Source organism: Engystomops pustulosus, chromosome 7, assembly GCF_040894005.1.
Source record: "Engystomops pustulosus chromosome 7, aEngPut4.maternal, whole genome shotgun sequence".
NCBI lineage: Eukaryota > Metazoa > Chordata > Amphibia > Anura > Leptodactylidae > Engystomops > Engystomops pustulosus.
Window position 1 is genome coordinate 169,071,578 of NC_092417.1, and position 25,698 is coordinate 169,097,275.

General features: G+C 43.4%; 3 protein-coding genes across 11 annotated transcripts in view; 1 reads left to right on the forward strand and 2 right to left on the reverse strand.

The window, feature by feature from the left end:
- The window catches only part of BTBD10 (BTB domain containing 10), a 29,891-nt gene extending 29,412 nt beyond the window's left edge, over positions 1-479 (reverse strand). For 2 of the 3 annotated variants that reach the window (XM_072118899.1, XM_072118897.1), the window contains exon 1: positions 320-475. The gene's annotated coding sequence lies outside the window, so the exon portion shown is untranslated. Of the gene's footprint in view, positions 1-319 lie in introns of all 3 variants that reach the window. The other variant, XM_072118900.1, reaches the window with a different exon arrangement.
- Positions 480-482: 3 nt separating this feature from the next.
- Positions 483-25,698, forward strand: part of DHCR7 (7-dehydrocholesterol reductase) — a 93,014-nt gene continuing 67,798 nt past the window's right edge. The window contains exons 1-2 of one of the 3 annotated variants that reach the window (XM_072118903.1): positions 483-577; positions 17,685-17,836. The gene's annotated coding sequence lies outside the window, so the exon portion shown is untranslated. Of the gene's footprint in view, positions 578-8,768; positions 8,788-17,684; positions 17,837-25,698 lie in introns of those variants that run through there. The other 2 variants (XM_072118902.1, XM_072118904.1) reach the window with 2 other exon arrangements.
- The window catches only part of PTH (parathyroid hormone), a 34,203-nt gene continuing 26,122 nt past the window's right edge, over positions 17,618-25,698 (reverse strand). For all 5 annotated transcript variants that reach the window (XM_072118910.1, XM_072118907.1, XM_072118906.1 and 2 more), the window contains 2 exons: positions 21,180-21,270; positions 17,618-19,547 (listed from right to left, as the gene is read on the reverse strand). In XM_072118910.1, the coding sequence (XP_071975011.1) occupies positions 19,244-19,547; positions 21,180-21,265 (390 nt within the window). In that variant the 5' untranslated portion in view covers positions 21,266-21,270 and the 3' untranslated portion in view covers positions 17,618-19,243. The remainder of the gene's footprint in view (positions 19,548-21,179; positions 21,271-25,698) is intronic.

Below are 25,698 nucleotides of genomic sequence, written 5' to 3' on the forward strand. Positions count from 1 at the left end.
CTGCCCCTGTAATCCCATTACTGCCCCTGTACCCCCATTACTGCCCCTGTACCCCCATTACTGTCCTAGCACTGCCTCTGTGCCCCCATTACTGTCCTAGCACTGCCCCTGTGCCCCCATTACTGCCCCTGTACCACCATTACTGCCCCTGTACCACCATTACTGCCCCTGTGCCCCCATTACTACCCCTGTGCCCCCATCCTGTCACCTCGCCCCCGTCCTGTCACCCCTCATCCGTATACAGCTCGGGCTTGGCCGCTACAATCCTCCTGTCACCCCAGCACAGGCTTCTACAGAGCGAAGGCCCCGGCATCCTCACCTTCCGTCCGCCCTATCCCTCCATACAGGCCGCTCCCTCCGAGCACCGGGACCAGACACCGCTCTGCTGCCTCCCTGCGTCACCGCAAACACTGTATGCGTAATCTCGCGAGAACGGGACAATCGTCCTGCGGAGAGACCTGATCTCGCGGTATCTGCAGAGCGATTGTTTTTTTGTTTTTTTTTTTTTTTAAACGGAGGTAAAATCTCACGAGAAGAGAGACGAAACCTCGCGTCATCTACCTCTGCGACATTCCAGGTGTGAGAGACAATAATAATGTACTGACTCAGAATACCGCACAGATAACGCGTGTATTATCCCATCAGTCATATGTATGATCATATATGTACGTGGGTGCTCTTATAGTCCACCAATTAAAAGCAGTATTATAATATAAGTATATCCCTGTACATAGGGGGCAGTATTATAGTAGTTATATTCCTGTACATAGGGGGCAGTATTATGGTAGTTATATTCCTGTACATAGGGGGCAGTATTATAGTAGTTATATTCCTGTACATAGAGGACAGTATTATAATAGTTATATTCTTGTACATAGGGGGCAGTATTATAGTAGTTATATTCCTGTACATAGGGGGCAGTATTATAGTAGTTATATTCTTGTACATGGGGGGCAGTATTATAGTAGTTATATTCCTGTACATAGGGGGCAGTATTATAGTAGTTATATTCCTGTACATAGGGGACAGTATTATAGTAGTTATATTCTTATACATAGGGGGCAGTATTATAGTAGTTATATTCTTGTACATAGGGAGCAGTATTATAGTAGTTATATTCCTGTACATAGGGGGCAGTATTATAGTAGTTATATTCTTGTACATAGGGGGCAGTATTATAGTAGTTATATACCTGTACATAGGGGGCAGTATTATAGTAGTTATATTCCTGTACATAGGGGCAGTATTATAGTAGTTATATTCCTGTACATAGGGGGTAGTATTATAGTAGTTATATTCTTGTACATAGGAGCAGTATTATAGTAGTTATATTCTTGTACATAGGGGGCAGTATTATAGTAGTTATATTCTTGTACATAGGAGCAGTATTATAGTAGTTATATTCTTGTACATAGGGGGCAGTATTATAGTAGTTATATTCCTGTACACAGGGGGCAGTATTATAGTAGTTATATTCTTGTACATAGGAGGCAGTATTATAGTAGTTATATTCTTGTACATAGGGAGCAGTATTATAGTAGTTATATTCTTGTACATAGGGGGCAGTATTATAGTAGTTATATTCTTGTACATAGGGAGCAGTATTATAGTAGTTATATTCTTGTACATAGGGGGCAGTATTATAGTAGTTATATTCTTGTACATAGGGGGCAGTATTATAGTAGTTATATTCTTGTACATAGGGGGCAGTATTATAGTAGTTATATTCTTGTACATAGCGGGCAGTATTATAGTAGTTATATTCTGGTACATAGGGGGCAGTATTATAGTAGTTATAGTCTTGTACATAGGGGGCAGTATTATAGTAGTTATATTCTTGTACATAGGGAGCAGTATTATAGTAGTTATATTCTTGTACATAGGGGGCAGTATTATAGTAGTTATATTCTTGTACATAGGGGGCAGTATTATAGTAGTTATATTCTTGTACATAGGGGGCAGTATTATAGTAGTTATATTCTTGTACATAGCGGGCAGTATTATAGTAGTTATATTCTGGTACATAGGGGGCAGTATTATAGTAGTTATATTCCTGTACATAGGGGGCAGTATTATAGTAGTTATATTCTTGTACAAAGGGAGCAGTATTATAGTAGTTATATTCTTGTACATAGGGGGCAGTATTATAGTAGTTATATTCCTGTACATAGGGGGTGGTATTATAGTAGTTATATTCTTGTACATAGGGGGCAGTATTATAGTAGTTATATTCTTGTACATAGGGGGCAGTATTATAGTAGTTATATTCTTGTACATAGGGGGCAGTATTATAGGAGTTATATTCCTGTACATAGGGAGCAGTATTATAGTAGTTATATTCCTGTACATAGGGGCAGTATTATAGTAGTTATATTCTTGTACATAGGGGCAGTATTATAGTAGTTATATTCTTGTACATAGGGGGCAGTATTATAGTAGTTATATTCTTGTACATAGGGGGCAGTATTATAGTAGTTATATTCTTGTACATAGGGGGCAGTATTATAGTAGTTATATTCTTGTACATAGGGGGCAGTATTATATTAGTTATATTCCTGTACATAGGGGGCAGTATTATAGTAGTTATATTCCTGTACATAGGGGGCAGTATTATAGTAGTTATATTCTTGTACATAGGGGGCAGTATTATAGTAGTTATATTCCTGTACATAGGGGGCAGTATTATAGTAGTTATATTCTTGTACATAGGGGGCAGTATTATAGTAGTTATATTCTTGTACATAGGGGGCAGTATTATAGTAGTTATATTCTTGTACATAGGGGGCAATTTTTATTAGTAAAAAACAAACATAAATACAGAAATACTTTTCCATCAAAATAAATCATAGATCATTCAGTATAAATCATACATGTTCATAAAAAATAAAATGTATATTAAATGTAACTTAAGAGTCCATTTTAGCTGAAAGGGAAACAAAAAAAACAGAAAAAAAACAAATGCTTCCACATTATATAATCAGACATATTTCACTCCAGATGAATGTTCCTCCAAAGTCTTATATTCTCCCCCTTTTTCCTGACCTCTAATGACCGGATCCACCTGAGCTCGGACATGATGAGACTTATGGCCTTATGATGGTGGAAGTCCTCGCTATGGATGGACACTCTGGTTCTCATGTGCCAGTGATAGTACTTGATGACCTGGATCACTATATACATGGTCTCCTGGTTGGTGTTACTTACAGTATGTGTCACACCATAGAGGATCTCTGGGTACCTGAGGGACTGCAGTGATGTTAGTCTTAGCTTGGTGGATATGTCACGCCAGATGTTCCGTCCACCCCAGCACTCTGATATAAAATGGACCATAGTTTCCTCTGTCTGACACCCGAGGGGACACATGCGATCTACCATACTGAGGAACTTAAGATTCCCCCTGACAAACAGTTTCCCCTGTAATGAGAGCCAGGCGATGTCACGAAACTTATGGGGCAGCCTCCGACCATTCAGAAACCTCAGGCTGTCCTTTAGGGTGGTGGTTGGACAGTCTGGAAGTGCCAGCTGCAGAGAATAGAAGGTCCTACAGACTCTGGAGTACAGATCTCTCCTGGTATTACTTTCAATAAAAGACTTATCTATCCCCCATTTCCTTAAACACCTGAGACCATACTCCAGATACTGGGGGAGGAAGCCAGGAGTCCATCGGCCCCTCTTGAGACTGCCGCCTCGCACCCAAGACTCTGCAAAAGGCAATATCCAGTCCCTGACACTACTTACCCACAGGAGACCATTATTTGAGTCCAGGCTACCGAAATTAACTTTCAGAAACACTGAGTCAAAGAAGACCCTTGGATTTAACATATCCAGCCCACCCTCTCTCCTCTGCAGGTAGGTGATCCCTCTTTTTACTGGGTTCAACCTGTTCCCCCATAAAAGTTGGAAGAACAGGCTAAAGAGCCTAGCGGAGGAAGATTCTGGCAAAGGAAAGACAACAGAGACGTAGAGGAAGACAGGGACCAGGTAAGTCTTCAGCAGAGCAACCCTTTCTCTATAGGTCAGCCTCCAGTTCTTCCATCGCTGAACCTTTACATTTCCGGCTTCCAACTTCTCCTCCCAATTTAGTGCAGAATTATCTTCCCTCCCGAATTTAACCCCAAGGATTTTAATATGGGTGGAGGCCTTTACAAACTGTGGCAGATCAAAGCCAGGAGCAGTATCCAATGTCCAGAAAGCCTGACTCTTCTCAAGATTGACCAGAGACCCGGAGGCCTCTGAGTAACTTCTGATGGCTGCAGACAACATCTCCACCTCACGAGGTTCAGATATCACCACAGTCACATCATCCGCGTAGGCAACAACATCCAGGGGCAAGCAATGGGGGACCGGCACCCCCTGAAAATCACACCGCTGCAGTGATCTCAGGAACGGATCTATAGCAAACACATACAGCAGTGGACTCAGGGGGCAGCCCTGTCGCACCCCTGCCTCTACCCTGAAAGTGTCACCCTGCCAACCATTGATCAGAGGAAAGCTCTCAGCCTCTCTATACAAAGTCCTGAGCCAATCCACAAATTCTCCCGGAATACCGTACTTTGATAAAGTGGCCCATAGATAGTCGTGATCAACCCTGTCAAAGGCTTTAGCCTGGTCCAGACCTACAACATATCTCCCACACCTCAGCTTTACATCTCTCAAACATCTCTCTTATCGAGATGACTGCTCCAGAGATGTTCCGCCCTTTTACTGTGCCGTACTGAGAGCCTGCCAACAGTGCCGGGGACAAACAGACTAATCTAGAAAAGAGGATTTTTGCCAGAATTTTCCTATCAACATTCAAGAGGGCGATCGGCCTCCAGTTCTTGATGTCACTTGGCTCTTTCCCTTTGGACAGCAGAATTAGCGATGAGACCCTCATGGATGGAGGCATCAGGTGATTTTCTAGACAATTTCTGTAAACATCCACGAGGATTGGAGCCAAGAGGTCTCTGAACTTCTTATAAAATTCTGCTGTAATACCATCTGGACCTGGTGCCTTCTTCAGATGTAACTTATCAATGGCCTCTTTTATCTCCTCCACTGTTATTTCTGCTGTCAAAGGAGAAAAGTCCAATTCTCTAGTGTCAGGGCCTGGAGTTGCCTCCAAGAATTGGGTCACTTTTTCATTATCCAAAGCCTTCTTCTGAAACAAGTCAGTATAGTACGATCTCACCACTCCCAGGATACCCTCCCGAGACTCTTGTAAAACACCCTGGGAGTCAGTGAGACCTGCGATCAGTTTCTTCTCTACACGCTCCCGGCAATTCTCAAATGGATCCGGTGCCCCTCGGGTTCCATAGTCCCTTTCCACTACCAGGGAGGTGTACCTACTGTACTGATACTGCCTTATCTCAGATTTCAGCCGGTCAATCCTTTGTTGGTCATCCCCACCCGCCGAATAGAGTGACTCCAATTCTTTACGCAGTCTCAGATACTGGCTGTACTTACTTCTCCCCTTCTTAATTGACAGTCTCTGCAAGAGGGACCGGATCTCCTCCTTGACGTCCTCCCACCAGTCAGCCATGTTGTCATAAAAATCCACTCTGTCCAGTTGGTGCAGCAAAAAAGATGAAATGTATTCCTGGACAGAAATATCATCTAACAGACTAGAATTTAGTCTCCATAGTCCTCTTCCAACATCAGGATACTTAGAGGAACCCAAACAAAAATATAAGGCAAAGTGATCCGAATATGGGACATTCCTTTCCATTCTCTCACTGATGGCTTCAGTAGGACTTACCAGAGCGAGATCTATCCTGCTGCTGCGTCCTGCACAGGTGTAGGTGAACTTTGGACTCCTACCACCCTGTACAAAAACATCAGACAGGCCAGCCTGCTGAATAATACTGTTTAGGACCTTACAGTCTCTGGTAAGGGGCCTACCGTTCCTGTCCCTGGTGGTAGTGGTGGCATTAAAGTCCCCAGCCATGATGACAGGAATTGATGTGAACAGATAAGGCTTTACATCGTTAAAAAGCTGAGTCCTTTCGGTCACTGTCTGTGGGCCATAGATGTTAATGAGCCGGAGTCTTCTGCCTCTGATGGTGACCTCTAGCAGCAGGCACCGTCCCATCGATATCTCAGTGAGTCTGTGGACGGTGACATTGTGGGTGTTAAACAAGATGGAGACCCCGGCATAAGGCTCCACAGCCAGCGACCAAAAGGAAGGACCAGACTGCCAATCTCTCTCCGCCTCTCGCATGAGACCCAAGGTGTTTAAACGGGTCTCCTGTAAGAAAAACACATCGGCATTGAGATATCTTAGATGATCATACACAACATGTCTGGTCCTTCTAGCCCTAATACTGTTTACATTACTGGTGATCACAGTAAGATGGAAGTGCGCCATTAGAAAAAGAAGAAGAAAGACCATCCCCATCATCATAAGTCAGAGTCAGAGTTGTCTTCCTGACTACCGGTTTCCATATCCCATACTGACTGAGACTCGGCATGAAGGGGTTTCCTTTTTGTGGGAGGATCCCCCCCTGGATCATCATCATACTCCTCCATCATGCGCTTCAGTTCTCTCTCTATTTCCTCCTCTCCATCTGACTCAGACAGTACACTGTACCTATTTGTGGTTACAGTAACATCAGCCTGACTCTGCATTTTCATTTTAGAGGGTTTTTGGACGGTGGTCCACGCACTCTCGGGTTTTCTGGTGCTCTTATCCTTCTTCCTCTTTTTAACACTATGATTTCCCCCAGTGGTCGGTGTCAGTTCGGGGGAAGGGACAGGCACTGGCTGCTCTATAGGCTGCTCCACTACCTCCATGTCCCCCTCAATGTTAGCTATCCCTGGATGGTCCGGGGTAGCACCACTAATATCCGGGGTCTCTGGCACAGTACACACTGACCCTGACAATAGTGCCTCCTCCTCCTGCTCCTCATCTGGTACATCTGCCCCTTCCATCAGGTCTTCATCGGGGAGGTCCCTACAGATGTTGTGCCAGGCTTCAGGACAGTCTCTGTGGGGGTGACCGATTTGACCACAAAGGTTGCATCTGATGGTCTGGCAGTTGGCGCTCACATGGCCCAGGTCCCCGCACAGGGTGCACTTCACTGCGGTGCAGTTACTTGCCACGTGACCTGATCTCCCACACCTAAAGCATAGCCTGGGCTGACCGACATAGAAACACACACCCTTCTCTCTGCCGATAAAGAAGGAGTTAGGGAGGTGATGGGTGATGTTCTGGTTCTGATGTAATTTAACCAGGACCCTCCACCCCCCGGTCCAGATCCCATCCTCATCCCTGGTCTTGGTCATGTCTGACATGAGGGTGCAATGTCTCTTGAGCCATATGATGATATCTTGAGGGGGGACAGACTCGTTCCAGAACATTATGGTGACAATCGCTGTATCTAGTTTGGAGATGGGAATGAAACTAAACTTGTTCCACCCCTCAGTATCTCTATAACGGGGTTGTTGAGCCCAGAACCGGTCCAGATTAGACATCAGCTTGAAACTAATGTCATACCCCTGTCTGTCAGGCAGATTTATCACTGCCAGGATGTCGGCTGGCTGGAAACCCATCTGGGTGCATAACATGTCCCTCACCACATGTCTCCTGTCAGGCAGATCCTCCTTAGCCCCTCTATGCCTAAACCTGACAACGTTCCTCCTCTTGAAAGCCTGGCCGGTGTAATGGGTGCTAGAGGAGAAAAATGGGGAACCACGACTCCATGCATTACCTGATGACTGACCCCTGTCCTGCTGTAGGGGATGTGTGGGCCGGGGACCATCAGTAGTAGGGGGCTGCTGACCACCCGGACCATGGGGCTCTGCTGTCTGTGGTGTAACTAAGGGGGGGAACTCTTCAGCCGTAGATTGACCCGCTCCCTCCGCAACAACATCAGGGCCCTCTGTGTCTCCAGTTTCCATAGACTGCACCTGAGATGCCTGCTCAGCTAGGACATTATCCACAGAGACATCAGCAATTTCAGACACTTCAGTAACAGAAATATCAGCAATTTCAGACATTTCAGTAACAGAGATATCAGCAATTCCAGACATATCAGCAACAGTATTAAGAGCATTAAGCTCCTGCAGATCACAGTCCTGAATGTCCTGCTCACATACAGCCCTCACCACAAAGTTCTGTGTAGATACACCCTGAGGTGCTACAGAGTTACCTTCTGGCAGGAGTCCAGAGTCCTCCTGAAGTGCACTGCCACCTGGGACTTGTGGTGCCTCCTCCACTTCACTGCTGTTATCAGGTAATAGTCCACGGACAGCTGGAACTTGCAGTGCCTCTCCAGAGGTTGCTGGGACTTGTGGTACCTCACCAGTGGTTGCTGGGACTTGTGGTGCCTCACCAGCGGTTGCTGGGACGTGTGGTGCATCACCAGCGGTTGCTGGGACATGTGGTGCCTCACCAGCGGTTGCTGGGACGTGTGGTGCATCACCAGCGGTTGCTGGGACGTGTGGTGCATCACCAGCGGTTGCTGGGACGTGTGGTGCATCACCAGCGGTTGCTGGGACGTGTGGTGCATCACTGGGAGCTGTTGCAGGACTTGGCTGTTGCTGTCTTTTCTTATACACGACTCCCTCCTCAAAAGGCAGAGTTGCTGGTTGCAGTATGGGTCTCACATGGGGCTGCGGGGTCTCACACCTGGATGATGAGGCCTGGTCTCTCTCAAACCTTTGTTGGTTCCTGTATGTCTCTCCCACTGGTCCCATCTGCTCAATGGTGGCCTCCATCTCCTGCACAACGTCAGCCAGTTGTTTGGCCAGTGAGTCCAGCTTCTTGTCTAGCAGGACCTGCTTCCCTGGGTTTGCTGCCCTCAGTTTGTAAGTGCAGTCTATCTGTTTCTGCAGGTGAAGTTTCTGGATTTTGAGTGTCTCCATCTTCCTCACCAGTCCTGGGATCTGTCTGGCCAGCTGGAGCTCAGGTGATGGGGGCTGCAGTTTGCTGCTAGGGTGCTGTTTGCTTGCAGGCCTGGATCCTGTAGCCACACTACCACCGCTCTTTCCTGGCCCCTGAGATTTTGGCACAGAGTCCTGGGACTTCTGGTGTTTTGCGGTCGCTGTATCTGCACTGGGGTCACAAACTGCTAATGGGCGATTGAGCCCCGGATGTTTTGCAGACACAACATTAGTGGTACCTCTAGATGTTCCTTCCTGGCCGCCTTTGGTCTCCTTTCCAGCTTGCAGGCCCCCAGACCTTGTGCGCTCCGCTGGTAACATAACTCGCTGCTGCAGGTTCTCCTGGATGGTCTGTCTCTCCAGCGATGTCCTCCTCTGCCTGCCCGGGGTGGAAGTGGATTGTCCACCTGAGGCCTGGGATGGAGGCTGCTGCACACTCTGCATGTTTCTTGCTCTTGGACTTTCCAACAGCTTACTTTTACTTTCAGTCATACCTGGCTTCACCAGGTTCTTACATGTTCCTACTTCCACACCGACTGTCCTTCCATTACTGGAACTTGCACTGCTGCCACTGCTGCTTCCTTCCATAAAGACTTTAGGATTTACATCCCTTTCTTTAGCTGGCTGGTTGCTGTTTGCCAGATTAGGCCTTGGAGCCTGGGCCTTGCTTGGGGAGCTTCCCCACCCAGGGTGGCCCCGCCCTGGGCTATCTCCAGACATGCAGAGGTCTCAGGAGCTCAAACCACGCACAACCTCACCTCTAGGAGGCAGTATTATAGTAGTTATATTCTTGTACATAGGGGGCAGTATTATAGTAGTTATATTCCTGTACATAGGGGGCAGTATTATAGTAGTTATATTCTTGTACATAGGGGGCAGTATTATAGTAGTTATATTCTTGTACATAGGGGGCAGTATTATAGTAGTTATATTCCTGTACATAGGGGGCAGTATTATAGTAGTTATATTCTTGTACATAGGGGGCAGTATTATAGTAATTATATTCTTGTACATAGGGGGCACTCTTATAGTAGTTATATTCCTGTACATAGGGGGCAGTATTATAGTAGTTATATTCTTGTACATAGGGGGCAGTATTATAGTAGTTATATTCTTGTACATAGGGGGCAGTATTATAGTAGTTATATTCTTGTACATAAGGGGTAGTATTATAGTAGTTATATTCTTGTACATAGAGGGGAAGTATTATAGTAGTTATATTCCTGTACATAGGAGGCAGTATTATAGTAGTTATATTCCTGTACATAGGGGGCAGTATTATAGTAGTTATATTCCTGTACATAGGGGGCAGTATTATAGTAGTTATATTCCTGTACATAGGGGGCAGTATTATAGTAGTTATATTCCTGTACATAGGGGGCAGTATTATAGTAGTTATATTCCTGTACATAGGAGGCAGTATTATAGTAGTTATATTCTTGTACATTGGGGGCAGTATTATAGTAGTTATATTCTTGTACATAGGGGGCAGTATTATAGTAGATATTCTTGTACATTGGGGGCAGTATTATAGTAGTTATATTCCTGTACATAGGGGGCAGTATTATAGTAGTTATATTAGTGTACATAGGGGAAGTATTATAGTAGATATATCCCTGTACATTGGGGGCAGTATTATAGTAGTTATATTCTTGTACATAGGGGACAGTATTATAGTAGTTATATTCCTGTACATAGGGGGCAGTATTATAGGAGTTATATTCCTGTACATAGGGGGCAGTATTATAGTAGTTATATTCTTGTACATAGGGGGCAGTATTATAGTAGTTATATCCTTGTACATAGGGAGCAGTATTATAGTAGTTATATTATTGTACATAGGGGGCAGTATTATAGTAGTTTTATTCTTGTACATAGGGGGCAATATTACTGTAGTTATATTCCTGTACATAGGGGGCAGTATTATAGTAGTTATATTCCTGTACATAGGGGAAGTATTATAGTAGTTATATTCCTGTACATTGGGGGCAGTATTATAGTAGTTATATTCCTGTACATTGGGGGTAGTATTATAGTAGTTATATTCTTGTACATAGGGGCAGTATTATAGTAGTTATATTCTTGTACATAGGGGCAGTATTATAGTAGTTATATTCTTGTACATAGGGGACAGTATTATAGTAGTTATATTCCTGTACATAGGGGGCAGTATTATAGGAGTTATATTCCTGTACATAGGGGGCAGTATTATAGTAGTTATATTCTTGTACATAGGGGGCAGTATTATAGTAGTTATATCCTTGTACATAAGGAGCAGTATTATAGTAGTTATATTCTTGTACATAGGGGGCAGTATTATAGTAGTTATATCCTTGTACATAGGGGGGAGTATTATAGTAGTTATATTCCTGTACATAGGGGGCAGTATTATAGTAGTTATATTCTTGTACATAGGGGGCAGTATTATAGTAGTTATATTCTTGTACATAGGGGCAGTATTATAGTAGTTATATTCTTGTACATAGGGGGCAGTATTATAGTAGTTATATTCTTGTACATAGGGGGCAGTATTATAGTAGTTATATTCTTGTACATAGGGGACAGTATTATAGTAGTTATTATTGTACATAGGAGGCAGTATTATAGTAGTTATATTCTTGTACATAGGGGGCAGTATTATAGTAGTTATATTCTTGTACATAGGGGGCAGTATTATAGTAGTTATATTCTTGTCCATAGGGGGCAGTATTATAGTAGCTATTCTTGTACATAGGGGGCAGTATTATAGTAGTTATATTCTTGTACATAGGGGGCAGTATTATAGTAGTTATTCTTGTACATAGGAGGCAGTATTATAGTAGTTATATTCTTGTACATAGGGGGCAGTAGTATAGTAGTTATATTCTTTTCCATAGGGGGCAGTATTATAGTAGTTATGTTCTTGTACATAGGGGCAGTATTATAGTAGTTATATTCTTGTACATAGCGAGCAGTATTATAGTAGTTATATTCCTGTACATAGGGGGCAGTATTATAGTAGTTATATTCTTGTACATAGAGGGCAGTATTATAGTAGTTATATTCTTGTACATAGGGGACAGTATTATAGTAGTTATATTCCTGTACATAGGGGGCAGTATTATAGTAGTTATATTTTTGTACATAGGGGGGCAGTATTATAGTAGTTATATTCCTGTACATAGGGGGCAGTATTATAGTAGTTATATTCTTGTACATAGGGGGCAGTATTATAGTAATTATATTCTTGTACATAGGGGGCACTCTTATAGTAGTTATATTCCTGTACATAGGGGGCAGTATTATAGTAGTTATAGTCTTGTACATAGGGGGCAGTATTATAGTAGTTATATTCTTGTACATAGGGGGCAGTATTATAGTATTTATATTCTTGTACATAGGGGCAGTATTATAGTAGTTATATTCTTGTACATAGGGGACAGTATTATAGTAGTTATATTCCTGTACATAGGGGGCAGTATTATAGGAGTTATATTCCTGTACATAGGGGGCAGTATTATAGTAGTTATATTCTTGTACATAGGGGGCAGTATTATAGTAGTTATATCCTTGTACATAGGGAGCAGTATTATAGTAGTTATATTCTTGTACATAGGGGGCAGTATTATAGTAGTTTTATTCTTGTACATAGGGGGCAGTATTACAGTAGTTATATTCCTGTACATAGGGGGCAGTATTATAATAGTTATATTCCTGTACATAGGGGAAGTATTATAGTAGTTATATTCCTGTACATTGGGGGCAGTATTATAGTAGTTATATTCCTGTACATTGGGGGCAGTATTATAGTAGTTATATTCTTGTACATAGGGGCAGTATTATAGTAGTTATATTCTTGTACATAGGGGCAGTATTATAGTAGTTATATTCTTGTACATAGGGGACAGTATTATAGTAGTTATATTCCTGTACATAGGGGGCAGTATTATAGGAGTTATATTCCTGTACATAGGGGGCAGTATTATAGTAGTTATATTCTTGTACATAGGGGGCAGTATTATAGTAGTTATATCCTTGTACATAAGGAGCAGTATTATAGTAGTTATATTCTTGTACATAGGGGGCAGTATTATAGTAGTTATATTCTTGTACATAGGGGGCAGTTTTATAGTAGTTATATTCCTGTACATAGGGGGCAGTATTATAGTAGTTATATTCTTGTACATAGGGGGCAGTATTATAGTAGTTATATTCTTGTACATAGGGGCAGTATTATAGTAGTTATATTCTTGTACATAGGGGGCAGTATTATAGTAGTTATATTCTTGTACATAGGGGGCAGTATTATAGTAGTTATATTCTTGTACATAGGGGGCAGTATTATAGTAGTTATATTCTTGTACATAGGGGGCAGTATTATAGTAGTTATATTCTTGTACATAGGGAGCAGTATTATAGTAGTTATATTCTTGTACATAGGGAGGCAGTATTATAGTAGTTATATTCCTGTACATAGGGGGCAGTATTATAGTAGTTATATTCTTGTACATAGGGGGCAGTATTATAGTAGTTATATTCTTGTACATAGGGGGCAGTATTATAGTAGTTATATTCTTGTACATAGGAGGCAGTATTATAGTAGTTATATTCTTGTACATAGGGGGCAGTATTATAGTAGTTATATTCCTGTACATAGGGGGCAGTATTATAGTAGTTATATTCTTGTACATAGGGAGCAGTATTATAGTAGTTATATTCTTGTACATAGGGGGCAGTATTATAGTAGTTATATTCTTGTACATAGGGGGCAGTATAATAGTAGTTATATTCTTGTACATAGAGGCAGTATTATAGTAGTTATATTCTTGTACATAGGGGGCAGTATTATAGTAGTTATATTCCTGTACATAGGGGGCAGTATTATAGTAGTTATATTCCTGTACATAGGGGGCAGTATTATAGTAGTTATATTCTTGTACATAGGGGGCAGTATTATAGTAGTTATATTCTTGTACATAGGGGGCAGTATTATAGTAGTTATATTCTTGTACATAGGGGGCAGTATTATAGTAGTTATATTCTTGTACATAGAGGCAGTATTATAGTAGTTATATTCCTGTACATAGGGGGCAGTATTATAGTAGTTATATTCTTGTACACAGGGAGCAGTATTATAGTAGTTATATTCCTGTACATAGGGGGCAGTATTATAGTAGTTATATTCTTGCACATAGGGGGCAGTATCATAGTAGTTATATTCTTGTACATAGGGGGCAGTATTATAGTAGTTATATTCTTGTACATAGAGGGCAGTATTATAGTAGTTATATTCTTGTACATAGGGGGCAGTATTATAGTAGTTATATTCTTGTACATAGGGGGCAGTATTATAGTAGTTATATTCTTGTACATAGGGGGCAGTATTATAGTAGTTATATTCTTGTACATAGGAGGCAGTATTATAGTAGTTATATTCTTGTACATAGGAGGCAGTATTATAGTAGTTATATTCCTGTACATAGGGGGCAGTATTATAGTAGTTATATTCTTGTACATAGGGGGCAGTATTATAGTAGTTATATTCTTGTACATAGGGGGCAGTATTATAGTAGTTATATTCTTGTACATAGGGGGCAGTATTATAGTAGTTATATTCTTGTACATAGGGGGCAGTATTATAGTAGTTATATTCTTGTACATAGGGGGCAGTATTATAGTAGTTATATTCTTGTACATAGGGGGCAGTATTATAGTAGTTATATTCTTGTACATAGGGGCAGTATTATAGTAGTTATATTCTTGTACATAGGAGGCAGTATTATAGTAGTTATATTCTTGTACATAGGAGGCAGTATTATAGTAGTTATATTCTTGTACATAGGAGGCAGTATTATAGTAGTTATATTCTTGTACATGGGGGGCAGTATTATAGTAGTTATAGTCTTGTACATAGGGGGCAGTATTATAGTAGTTATATTCCTGTACATAGGGGGCAGTATTATAGTAGTTATATTCTTGTACATAGGGGGCAGTATTATAGTAGTTATATTCCTGTACACAGGGGGCAGTATTATAGTAGTTATATTCCTGTACATAGGGGGCAGTATTATAGTAGTTATATTCTTGTACATAGGGGGCAGTATTATAGTAGTTATATTCTTGTACATAGGGGGCAGTATTATAGTAGTTATATTCCTGTACATAGGGGACAGTATTATAGTAGTTGGATTGGATTGCGGAGAGGTTTCTTGAGTCTGTTATTCAAATGTACACTACCAATTGACGTCACTACTTCCTGTGACACAAAGTTTTATTTTTGTTTTTAGTTTTCAATCTCACAAACTAAGCATAAACTAAAAACAAGCTACAGTATCTTCATACATACAATAGGGCTAGTGATGTATTCAATGATCGGCTCCACCACCGGTGCCAAAAAACTGTAGAACAAGTCCTGATAAATGTCGCGCAATGTTTATACATTAATGCTGCCCCCTAGTGGATTAGACTGTTCATTGTTTTTCACTTTCAGCTCTTGTTGGAATATTACAGTTCCTAGAATTATAAGATTTCAGACTGAGTTTTAATGTAACATTTTAAATTTGCATTAAGATTCTGGAAGTCAAACATGTTATATAAGTGACAGATCCCTCCCCTACAGATGGCCACTAGGGCCAACAGCAAATAATTTTTATCGGTCCATGAACTACGGACAGTGCAGTGGCCGGATTTCATAGACTCACCACATGGCAGAGGATGGGACTCCATGCTTCATACTCATAGATGATACAAGGAGTCCCTGCTTCCCTGCAAAACAGCAGCACAGAACTGCTGTTTTGTTACCTTTCCCATGCCACAGACTTATTGGGTTTTCCATTATAATATATAGCATAAGTTTTCCAGTATACTGCGTATGAAATCTATACATTACTTGTTACAAGTGATGATTTTTCTATAATAGCAGTATATTAACCAGCTAGGAGTGTGTGTTATGCAACTCTCATCACGCTGCTCTCGCCTGCTTCTATTTTAGGTAACATGTGTCATATGTTATTTTTATTATCTGGTGGTGAGGCACTGCAAGTATATCCCTGTGATAATACACTTCCGGCAGTCAAAACTATAATGTTATGTGGCTTGATGATAAAACTTTGGTAGTTTTGTAGTGATTTTGATTGTTATGACATTCCGGGAAGACTGCTAAGACCCCTACTGATCACTAGTGGTTGCTGATTCTGTAAGTCCCCATTCACACTAGGACTGGGGTCATCTGTCTTGTAAGCCAGACCATAATTCCAATATAAATTATGGACTACAGGAGAAACCTGTTCTGGGATCCATTGATTTCTATAGGTCTTATCATACAACTTACAGGACAGCCAATCTATGAAGTCCTATACAGGACAAATCTGGATGCCTTGGGGTCCTCCGTTTTGTCAATTTCCAGGGGTTTCCAGCAGCAGGACCCATAATTATTATTAAGTTTCTATTTGGTGAATAGGAGATTAAAGGAAATCTACCATCAAAATCCATCATGATAAACCAGGGAAACTTACTCATAGATCCGGGCACCGTGACTGTGGGAATCTTCTTATATATGTTATCCCTGACCTCCTTCTAAAATCAACTTTTAAAATGATGCTAATGGACCAGAAGAGCTTTTTGGGTGTTCTAAAATCAACTTTTAAAATGATGCTAATGGACCAGAAGAGCTCTTTGGGTGTTGCCAGAGCCCTTCCATAATGTAGAGTCACAGGCTGTTAAACTTTCTCTCCCGCTCCCCCAGCACTTTCCCCCTTCCCTCTGCTCAGAAGTGGGGGGGGGGGAAGTGTTTTTGCACAGCCTGTGAAACTACAGCACAGAGGGGCTCTGGTAAACCCCCCTTCCCTTAATGGTGGTGACACACATGGCGTTTTTGGGCCGTTTTTAGTAAAGCGGCCTAAAAACGCCATGTGTGTCACCACCCTCAGCCCTACTGGTTCATTAGCATAATTTAAAGGAAGGGGTCCATGGATGGCATTTATAATTAGATTACATAATTCATTGTACTTGGATCTATGAGTAAGTGTCCCGCGCTTAGTCCGAATCCATCGGATCGTCCGATGGCCCGCCCCCTGGTTTCTGTCGCATGAAAGGTGGCACCGATGCGCCAAAATCCAATAGCGTGCTCCAAAAAAACCTTCTAAATGTGGTGCACATCGGAAATTGACGGATATTCCAACAATAGTGTGTTCCGTGGACCCTTAGTAAATAAGCCCCATTATATCCTATCCTTAGGAGTCATGCGGGTCCAACAACTAACACCTTCAAAATTTAGCTGTTCTTAGCAGCCACCAACATTATAACTATGCAGATGATTGAGGAAATGCAGATGGCTCTATCCCCTGTGTAGTGGCCATGTCCTGCTGCTGCAGCTCAGCTCCCATTTACTTGAACAAGAGCTACATTGTTGTTCCACGGAATGGCCACTATAAGGTGGATGGAGCTGTCTGTTTCCAGGAGCGTAACAATTGGTTATCAATATCAGAAGGGGTAAATACAATTTTGGGAGGTCTTGCTATATGTAGGCAATTAGCTCCCCCTGGTGGTGTCAGTCTGTGACTGATTTGTGACAGTAAATTGTAGACAAGATCCCTTTAAAACCATACTAATTATATTACAGCTAAGAGGAGTCAACGGATGCAAACATTACACACATCGCACCACGTTTCCCATACAAATATCTGTTTTATTCATTACAGAATAGAAAAATGATCATGAGACAATAAGTTATACTCAGAACTTTACATTATAAAAAATAAATACAATTAAAGTGCTTTTTTTAACATGAACAGAAATGACTACCAGAAAAAAAAAAATAATTATAAATTTTTTTCTTGTTTCAGTGGAAAGAAGGATGACTCCAACGCCAAAAATGTGATGACATAGACGTGACTAGAAGAGTCCTAGAACTTTACAATAACCCACTACGTCTAAAGGAATGTAAGTGTAATATACAAAAGAGGAGCTGCAGGAGATTATAAAGCGTCTTACTAAGGTATCTTATACAAATCATCCAAAAAAATGTAGAATTATGAGAAAATCTCTAGTCTGTATATGTGGTAGGGCCACAACATTCATTCAAGTACAGTTCTTACGTCCTGGACAGGATGAGCAATGAATGCAGATCAAAATGCAATCGGTGATCGTTTGCATCGGTCTGTGCAAATCGAATAGAGATGGATCAGTTGTTATTGGGCTGGACATGTCACTAGACATGTGGAGGGATTCATTTTGTTCATTTTGCTGTCTGTGTACAATCTAAACATTATCAAAATGTTGCAAACCTGTATCAGGATGTGGCGCACTATGTTCTATGAGGAGCTTCTATCCATGTCCTTCTGTTTTCTATGGTGGAAACAATGTTGCAGAAGCTAGCATAATTTTTTCCACCATTATGGGAACTGAAGGAAACTTGACCAATTTCTGCCATTACAGATTCAAAAGGTGACATCCCAATGCAAATGGAAACTGGGCGTAAGAACCATTTCACATTTCAGTAATTTCTTCAGTTGTTTGCATCAGTTATTGTGAGCAATTAATGCAAAAAAGTAAGACATTAGTTAAAGGGGTTGGACAACTTTTCAATAAATCTCTTCCATTAAATATGTCTCTGGATGTGCCTGTGTCTTTGCCTCATTTGAGAGCTTCAGCCTTTCCCTGTTCTCACCGTGCTGACCTCTGCATATATACACAGCTTCACCTCTCGCACTGCTCATGGCGTCAGCCTCTGTGTCTCTTTACACAGTCTGTCCTCACTGACAGACACAAGGAGATGGATGGAGCAGGGTGACACATAGCTCTCCTGCTACAGCTTCTCCAATTCAGCAGTGCTCACATGTGTAAACATAGAGCCACAGAGAGTCTGAACACAGCACAAAAGTAATTAACAGGAATGCTGAGTCACTTGATGAACATTCAGGGATTGTTCGCCACATTGTGTCCGCAAAATGACCCATGAGACTGTATGAAGAAATGGTTGGTGGAGATGAAGCACATTTGGGACAGTTTTTGACACTTTAAAAATTTAACACGATAGAAATCTGACCCATCTCTAAGTGAAGTTGAAAAGTCAAAAAGTGCATCCCGAAAAAAGGAAGAAAAACAACCACGGACGACTTCATAAATCAGTCCTAATAACTTACTTAATTGATAGTCGGGGCAGATGTTTCTGTCCTAGTTCATACTATGAGGAATGCAGGAGAGAAAAAGTTAAGACAAAACCATATAAACATATTTGTATATTTGTCACATGGACTGGACCACAAGGGGGTCAAGGTTTATATATATTTTGCAGTAAATGATCATTTCTGAAAGTACTGGGGTGAGACAGAGCAGGGGAGAGGCTTACTAGAGGTGTGAGGTTTGGTCTCTGTAGTTACCATTGTGTCGTGTGGAGGGGAGATCACTGAATATCAGGCTTTATATTGTTTTCTATGTTGGTTTTGGCGCTATGTCGGTGAGATTTCTTCCCGCTGGATCTATGGTTCTGGTGCGCAGGGTGCTTGGTCCGGTTGTCCACTGACTTGTCTTTCTTGTGAGGTTTCTGGGGTTTACTTTCGGCCACTTTGGGTGTCGCTTCCTGTGGGGTGCTGACCGACGCCGGGTGCAGGTTCTGTAACTTCAGCTGCAGCCATTCCTGTCTCTGCAGCGTGTGGCGGAAATCTCCGTAGTTGTGCATCAGCTGCATCTCACTGACTGCTCGCCGCCTGGAACCAACGCATAGATACAATGTCAGCTACGCAGAATGTATCCGTATCTGAGGAAGGCATCAACTATTTAACCATTTACTGATTCTAGAAAGGACATTTTACCCCCTGAGGCATTAGTAGTTTCATGGGGTAAAATCTGGTAACCCTTTAAAGGTTACTAACCTCCTGCTGTAGCGGAACTACAACCCCCAGCATGGCCTTAAACGGGTTGGGCACTTTATATCATGTTTTTTTGTAATGTGTGAATAAGTGTGGGGGCAGGATATTCGGTATTTTACCATTATACAGCTATTAGTAGTTCTGCTCCGCTTTCTTGATATGTAAAGTGAAGGCTCCTGTCTTTCTATAGCCTTGCAGCGCTGGGGTCCCAGGTTCAAGTCCCAGGGTCAACATCTGCAAAGAGTTTGTATATTCTCTCCGTGTTTGCATGGGTTTCCTCTGGGTCCTCCAGTTTCCTTCAACAATCCAAAAAATACTGGTAGGCTGATTAGATTGTGAGCCCCATGGGGACAGGGACCAATTTGACACAGAGTAATCTGTGTGTGCTATATGAATTATTATTATAGGAATCTCTGGCTAATGAGGTCAAAGACAGGAGGCTTCACTTTACATATAAAGAAAGTGGAGCAGAACTTTTAATAGATGTATATTGGTAAATTACCATCTATCCGCACCCTCCCTCCCCCCTAACACACACATTAAAGAAAACATGAAGTAAAGTGGCCAACCCCTTTAAGAAATAAAGAAGACTGCTTGAGAGTCACAACTTGCATATTACATTGTTATGGGATGATTGGGGTTAGACAGATACAATTTGCTTTCATCTATTATTACCTAAACTAGGTTATATTTAAAAAATGAAGGTTTGTTACAATGTATCAGTACTGATGTGTGAGAATTGCGTGTGATTATATACACAGTAACATATCGGGATTAGAGAATATTTTATATTCTCTTTACTGTAGATGGTATTTAAGGCTGGGTTCACATACCGTTTTTTGCATACTGCTGACGGACACGTTTTTTCACCCAAAAAAAAAAGTATCTAAACATATGCTTTGGCGTATCCAATTGTGTGTTTTTTGATAAAAATGTGGGCTCCTATATATTTCATATAATTTTAGAAATTGTATGCAAAACATGTACCTCTTTCTTAAGATTGGTGTCTATGGACGACCACTGTGTGAAGTGTTACAGTGTATACATCAATCCGTCACATCTGTTTTCATGCCCAAATTTGGATCATAAATTTATTTATCTTGGTAAAGTCACATGGTCATGGATTCAGAAGATGAAAATGTAGGACAAAAGAATGCATCAGTTTTTATTCATTTTTAAACATTTACGTTGCAGTATACATCTGGCGGATGAAAAATAACGTGATGTGAACCCAGAGTAACAATGAGATTTTCAGAACGTTGGTATTTTATAGATTGTAAGCTCTTGCGAGCAGGGCCCTATTGTTTCATATGACTACGTTTTTAGTCTGTAATGTCTTACTTTGTTGGTATCTGTAACAAGTACTCTGCAGGATAATATGTTGCAGCTTTGATAGTAACTTGTGTCATGTCTGGAGTACATTTTCTATGACTTCCATAAAAGCTTTGGAGAAAACCACAGAACACTCACGTCACAGGTTTTCCTTCGTATCCAGAGAAGAGCGACACTCCGCACAGGATGAGTCCAAGTTTGGTGAGGTCTGTTATAAAATGCATGGCAGCTGCAGAAAAAGAATCACATCATTTCATGTTTATGTCTCATTATTCCAAGAGGAAGGAAAGTCAGCGAAGACTGCGGACACAGAATTATTCTACTGAATCCCTGTGGTTTATGCAGAAAACACTGCAGACAAGATGTAAGGAAAGGGGAAGACGAGAACTGAAGGGAGAGACACTTGTAGACAGGGCCGTCACTAGGAAGTTTGGGCCCCCTGACTGGTAAATTTTGTGGGTCCCCCGCCCCACACAGAATGATAATTTAGCCCTGTGTGCACAGTGAGTTCTCTGCACCTGGGAAGGGAGGAGGGTTTTCTGTAACTTAGGGCCCCCTCTCCTCTATGGGCCCCCCTGAACACAGTCACACTAAATCCCCCCTGATGGTGGCCCTGCTTGTAGACACTTAATGGGTGGCAAAAATGTTTTTGATTTTTGCACAATTTTCTATGGTTTCTATGGTGTGCACCTAATATAACATCACATTTATCTATTATGTCTATCTCATGTCTATCTGTCTGTTTGTATATCTATCTATATAGTTATTGGAGTCCATGTATTGCCCTCTCTTTTTAATATGTGACAGCAAGACCACATTGAGGTCTATAAAGAGGAGAGGGGGCAGGAATAAGGGGAAGCTAAGTAAGAGAAGAGAAGTAAAGGCACAGACAGAGGCAGCTGGAACTAAGAAGTAAGTTTTAGTGATGGGAATTCTGGCTCTTCTCAGTGAGCTGGATCATTAGGCTCCGCTCACTAACAAGAGCCGGCTCTTCTGGTACCTAAACCTCTCCCTATTAAATATATAATAGGGAGCTTCATTCAGCCAGTCACCCCACTCCACAACACTTTTAACCCGATAGTTGTTGGATTAAAGGGGTGTGGTTACCCATTTAGGGGCGGGGTTAAGTGAGCCATCGGCTCCCTGTATGGAGCCAACTCCCAGTGTTCACACAAAAGAGCCGACTCTTAGTGTTAAATTGTTCGTAAACGACCCATCACTAAGTTTCTCATCTGAATTGCTTTGTTCATACCGGTACAGGTTAGTAGTTCTCTATAATTCCCTGTGACCATCCCCTGGGCTCTCTGCTGTCCCCACAGCGACCAGCGCCTGAGCTCTCTGCTGTCCGTAAAGCGACCAGCGCCTGAGCTCTCTGCTGTCCGTACAGCGACCAGCGCCTGAGCTCTCTGCTGTCCGTACAGCGACCAGCGCCTGAGCTCTCTGCTGTCCGTACAGCGACCAGCGCCTGAGCTCTCTGCTGTCCCTACAGCGACCAGCGCCTGAGCTCTCTGCTGTCCCTACAGCGACCAACGCCTGAGCTCTCTGCTGTCCCTACAGCGACCAGCGCCTGAGCTCTCTGCTGTCCCTACAGCAACCAGCGCCTGAGCTCTCTGCTGTCCCTACAGCAACCAGCGCCTGAGCTCTCTGCTGTCCCTACAGCAACCAGCGCCTGAGCTCTCTGCTGTCCCTACAGCAACCAGCGCCTGAGCTCTCTGCTGTCCCTACAGCAACCAGCGCCTGAGCTCTCTGCTGTCCCTACAGCGACCAGCGCCTGAGCTCTCTGCTGTCCGTACAGCGACCAGCGCCTGAGCTCTCTGCTGTCCCTACAGCGACCAGCGCCTGAGCTCTCTGCTGTCCCTACAGCAACCAGCGCCTGAGCTCTCTGCTGTCCCTACAGCAACCAGCGCCTGAGCTCTCTGCTGTCCCTACAGCGACCAGCGCCTGAGCTCTCTGCTGTCCCTACAGCGACCAGCGCCTGAGCTCTCTGCTGTCCGTACAGCGACCAGCGCCTGAGCTCTCTGCTGTCCGTACAGCGACCAGCGCCTGAGCTCTATGCTGTCCGTACAGCGACCAGCGCCTGAGCTCTCTGCTGTCCCTACAGCGACCAGCGCCTGAGCTCTATGCTGTCCGTACAGCGACCAGCGCCTGAGCTCTCTGCTGTCCCTACAGCAACCAGCGCCTGAGCTCTCTGCTGTCCCTACAGCGACCAGCGCCTGAGCTCTCTGCTGTCCGTACAGCGACCAGCGCCTGAGCTCTCTGCTGTCCCTACAGCGACCAGCGCCTGAGCTCTCTGCTGTCCCTACAGCAACCAGCGCCTGAGCTCTCTGCTGTCCCTACAGCAACCAGCGCCTGAGCTCTCTGCTGTCCCTACAGCGACCAGCGCCTGAGCTCTCTGCTGTCCCTACAGCGACCAGCGCCTGAGCTCTCTGCTGTCCCTACAGCGACCAGCGCCTGAGCTCTCTGCTGTCCGTACAGCGACCAGCGCCTGAGCTCTCTGCTGTCCGTACAGCGACCTGTGCCTGAGCTCTCTGCTGTCCGTACAGCGACCAGCGCCTGAGCTCTCTGCTGTCCGTACAGCGACCAGCGCCTGAGCTCTCTGCTGTCTGTACAGCGACCAGCGCCTGAGCTCTATGCTGTCCGTACAGCGACCAGCGCCTGAGCTTTCTGCTGTCCCTACAGCGACCAGCGCCTGAGCTCTCTGCTGTCCCTACAGCGACCAGCGCCTGAGCTCTCTGCTGTCCGTACAGCGACCAGCGCCTGAGCTCTCTACTGTCCGTACAGCGACCAGTGCCTGAGCTCTCTGCTGTCCCTACAGCGACCAGCGCCTGAGCTCTCTGCTGTCCGTACAGCGACCAGCGCCTGAGCTCTCTGCTGTCCCTACAGCGACCAGCGCCTGAGCTCTCTGCTGTCCGTACAGCGACCAGCGCCTGAGCTCTCTGCTGTCCCTACAGCGACCAGCGCCTGAGCTCTCTGCTGTCCCTACAGCGACCAGCGCCTGAGCTCTCTACTGTCCCTACAGCGACCAGCGCCTGAGCTCTCTGCTATCCGTACAGCGACCAGCGCCTGAGCTCTCTGCTGTCCGTACAGCGACCAGCGCCTGAGCTCTCTGCTGTCCCTACAGCGACCAGCGCCTGAGCTCTCTGCTGTCCCTACAGCGACCAGCGCCTGAGCTCTCTGCTGTCCCTACAGCGACCAGCGCCTGAGCTCTCTGCTGTCCGTACAGCGACCAGCGCCTGAGCTCTCTGCTGTCCCTACAGCGACCAGCGCCTGAGCTCTCTGCTGTCCGTACAGCGACCAGCGCCTGAGCTCTCTGCTGTCCGTACAGCGACCAGCGCCTGAGCTCTCTGCTGTCCCCACAGCGACCAGCGCCTGAGCTCTCTGCTGTCCGTACAGCGACCAGCGCCTGAGCTCTCTGCTGTCCGTACAGCGACCAGCGCCTGAGCTCTCTGCTGTCCGTACAGCGACCAGCGCCTGAGCTCTCTGCTGTCCGTACAGCGACCAGCGCCTGAGCTTGGCTATTCCATAGATCTACAGTTTTCACAGTATAGAAGCCCTGTCTCCTTTAAAACTTGTTTTTCCCGATGCAGACCTTGTCATTTAATTTAAACTAGAACAACATATTTTTGGGTAGGGACCATTCATATATTTATATAATTTAATCATGTTCCTACCTAGTCTCCTCTTTTCCAGACTAAATAAATCTAATTGTTTTAATCTTACATCATAACTGAGACCCTCCATAGCCCTTATCATTTTTGTGGTTCTCCAGCTCCAGGGCCTCCATGTTCTATTGACTGATACAAACTTTGTTGAACAGATACATTTTCTATTAAGCCAGAAGAGTGACTAAATCTGCTGTTTATGTGTAAAATGTTGTATCCATAAACATTTCATTTAAAAGCCAAATTGGACATATGCAAAGCTGTTGTAAAAATTTTTATTTGAACAATTCAATGGCCGTCATTACTCATGATCAATGCGCGCCACGTGCCCGAATCTCAGCCACCCCACGACTGACAAATAACTAAGCAGAAAATATTTTGGTGAAATTATTTAAGAGCTCGCTGTCTGGGCCCCCCCGTGATGTTCTCTGTCAGATGCTTCTCTCATCACATTAAAATGAGCAGCTAATATTTCATTTGTCTTTGCTACCTCACTGACCAGACGGGATCTAAAACTTCTGAAGAATGTTAAGCACTTTTCAAGGGGACCGTAAGTCACTGCTATACAGGAGCGGTAACTTATGTGAAATGTACTGTACATTGAGTGCGGGCATTACAGGGGAGACATCACTGAATTCCTCTGTGCCTTCATTTTTTTTCTAAGCCCCTCAATCACATTCATTCCTCCTGTACCCCAAAAACTAGATCTGCACCTAGCAAACTCCATTACTGATCAATCTCCCTTTGGCTCGTAGTCATCACTATTTTCTTCCATGCATATTTCCCTGTGTCAAGTCATCAATATACTGGACACCCGATAGAATATTTTAACACTGCCCTTCACTGCTCTAGACCACAAGAGTTGTTGACCTTTAACCCCTACATGCACCGTACCACCAAGAATGTGAAAATGAATCTCTTTGATCATCAAGTTTAAAGGTTTATCAGGTCCAGAATGCCTCCCAAAATAATATTAGTGTAATTTAGGAGTAGTA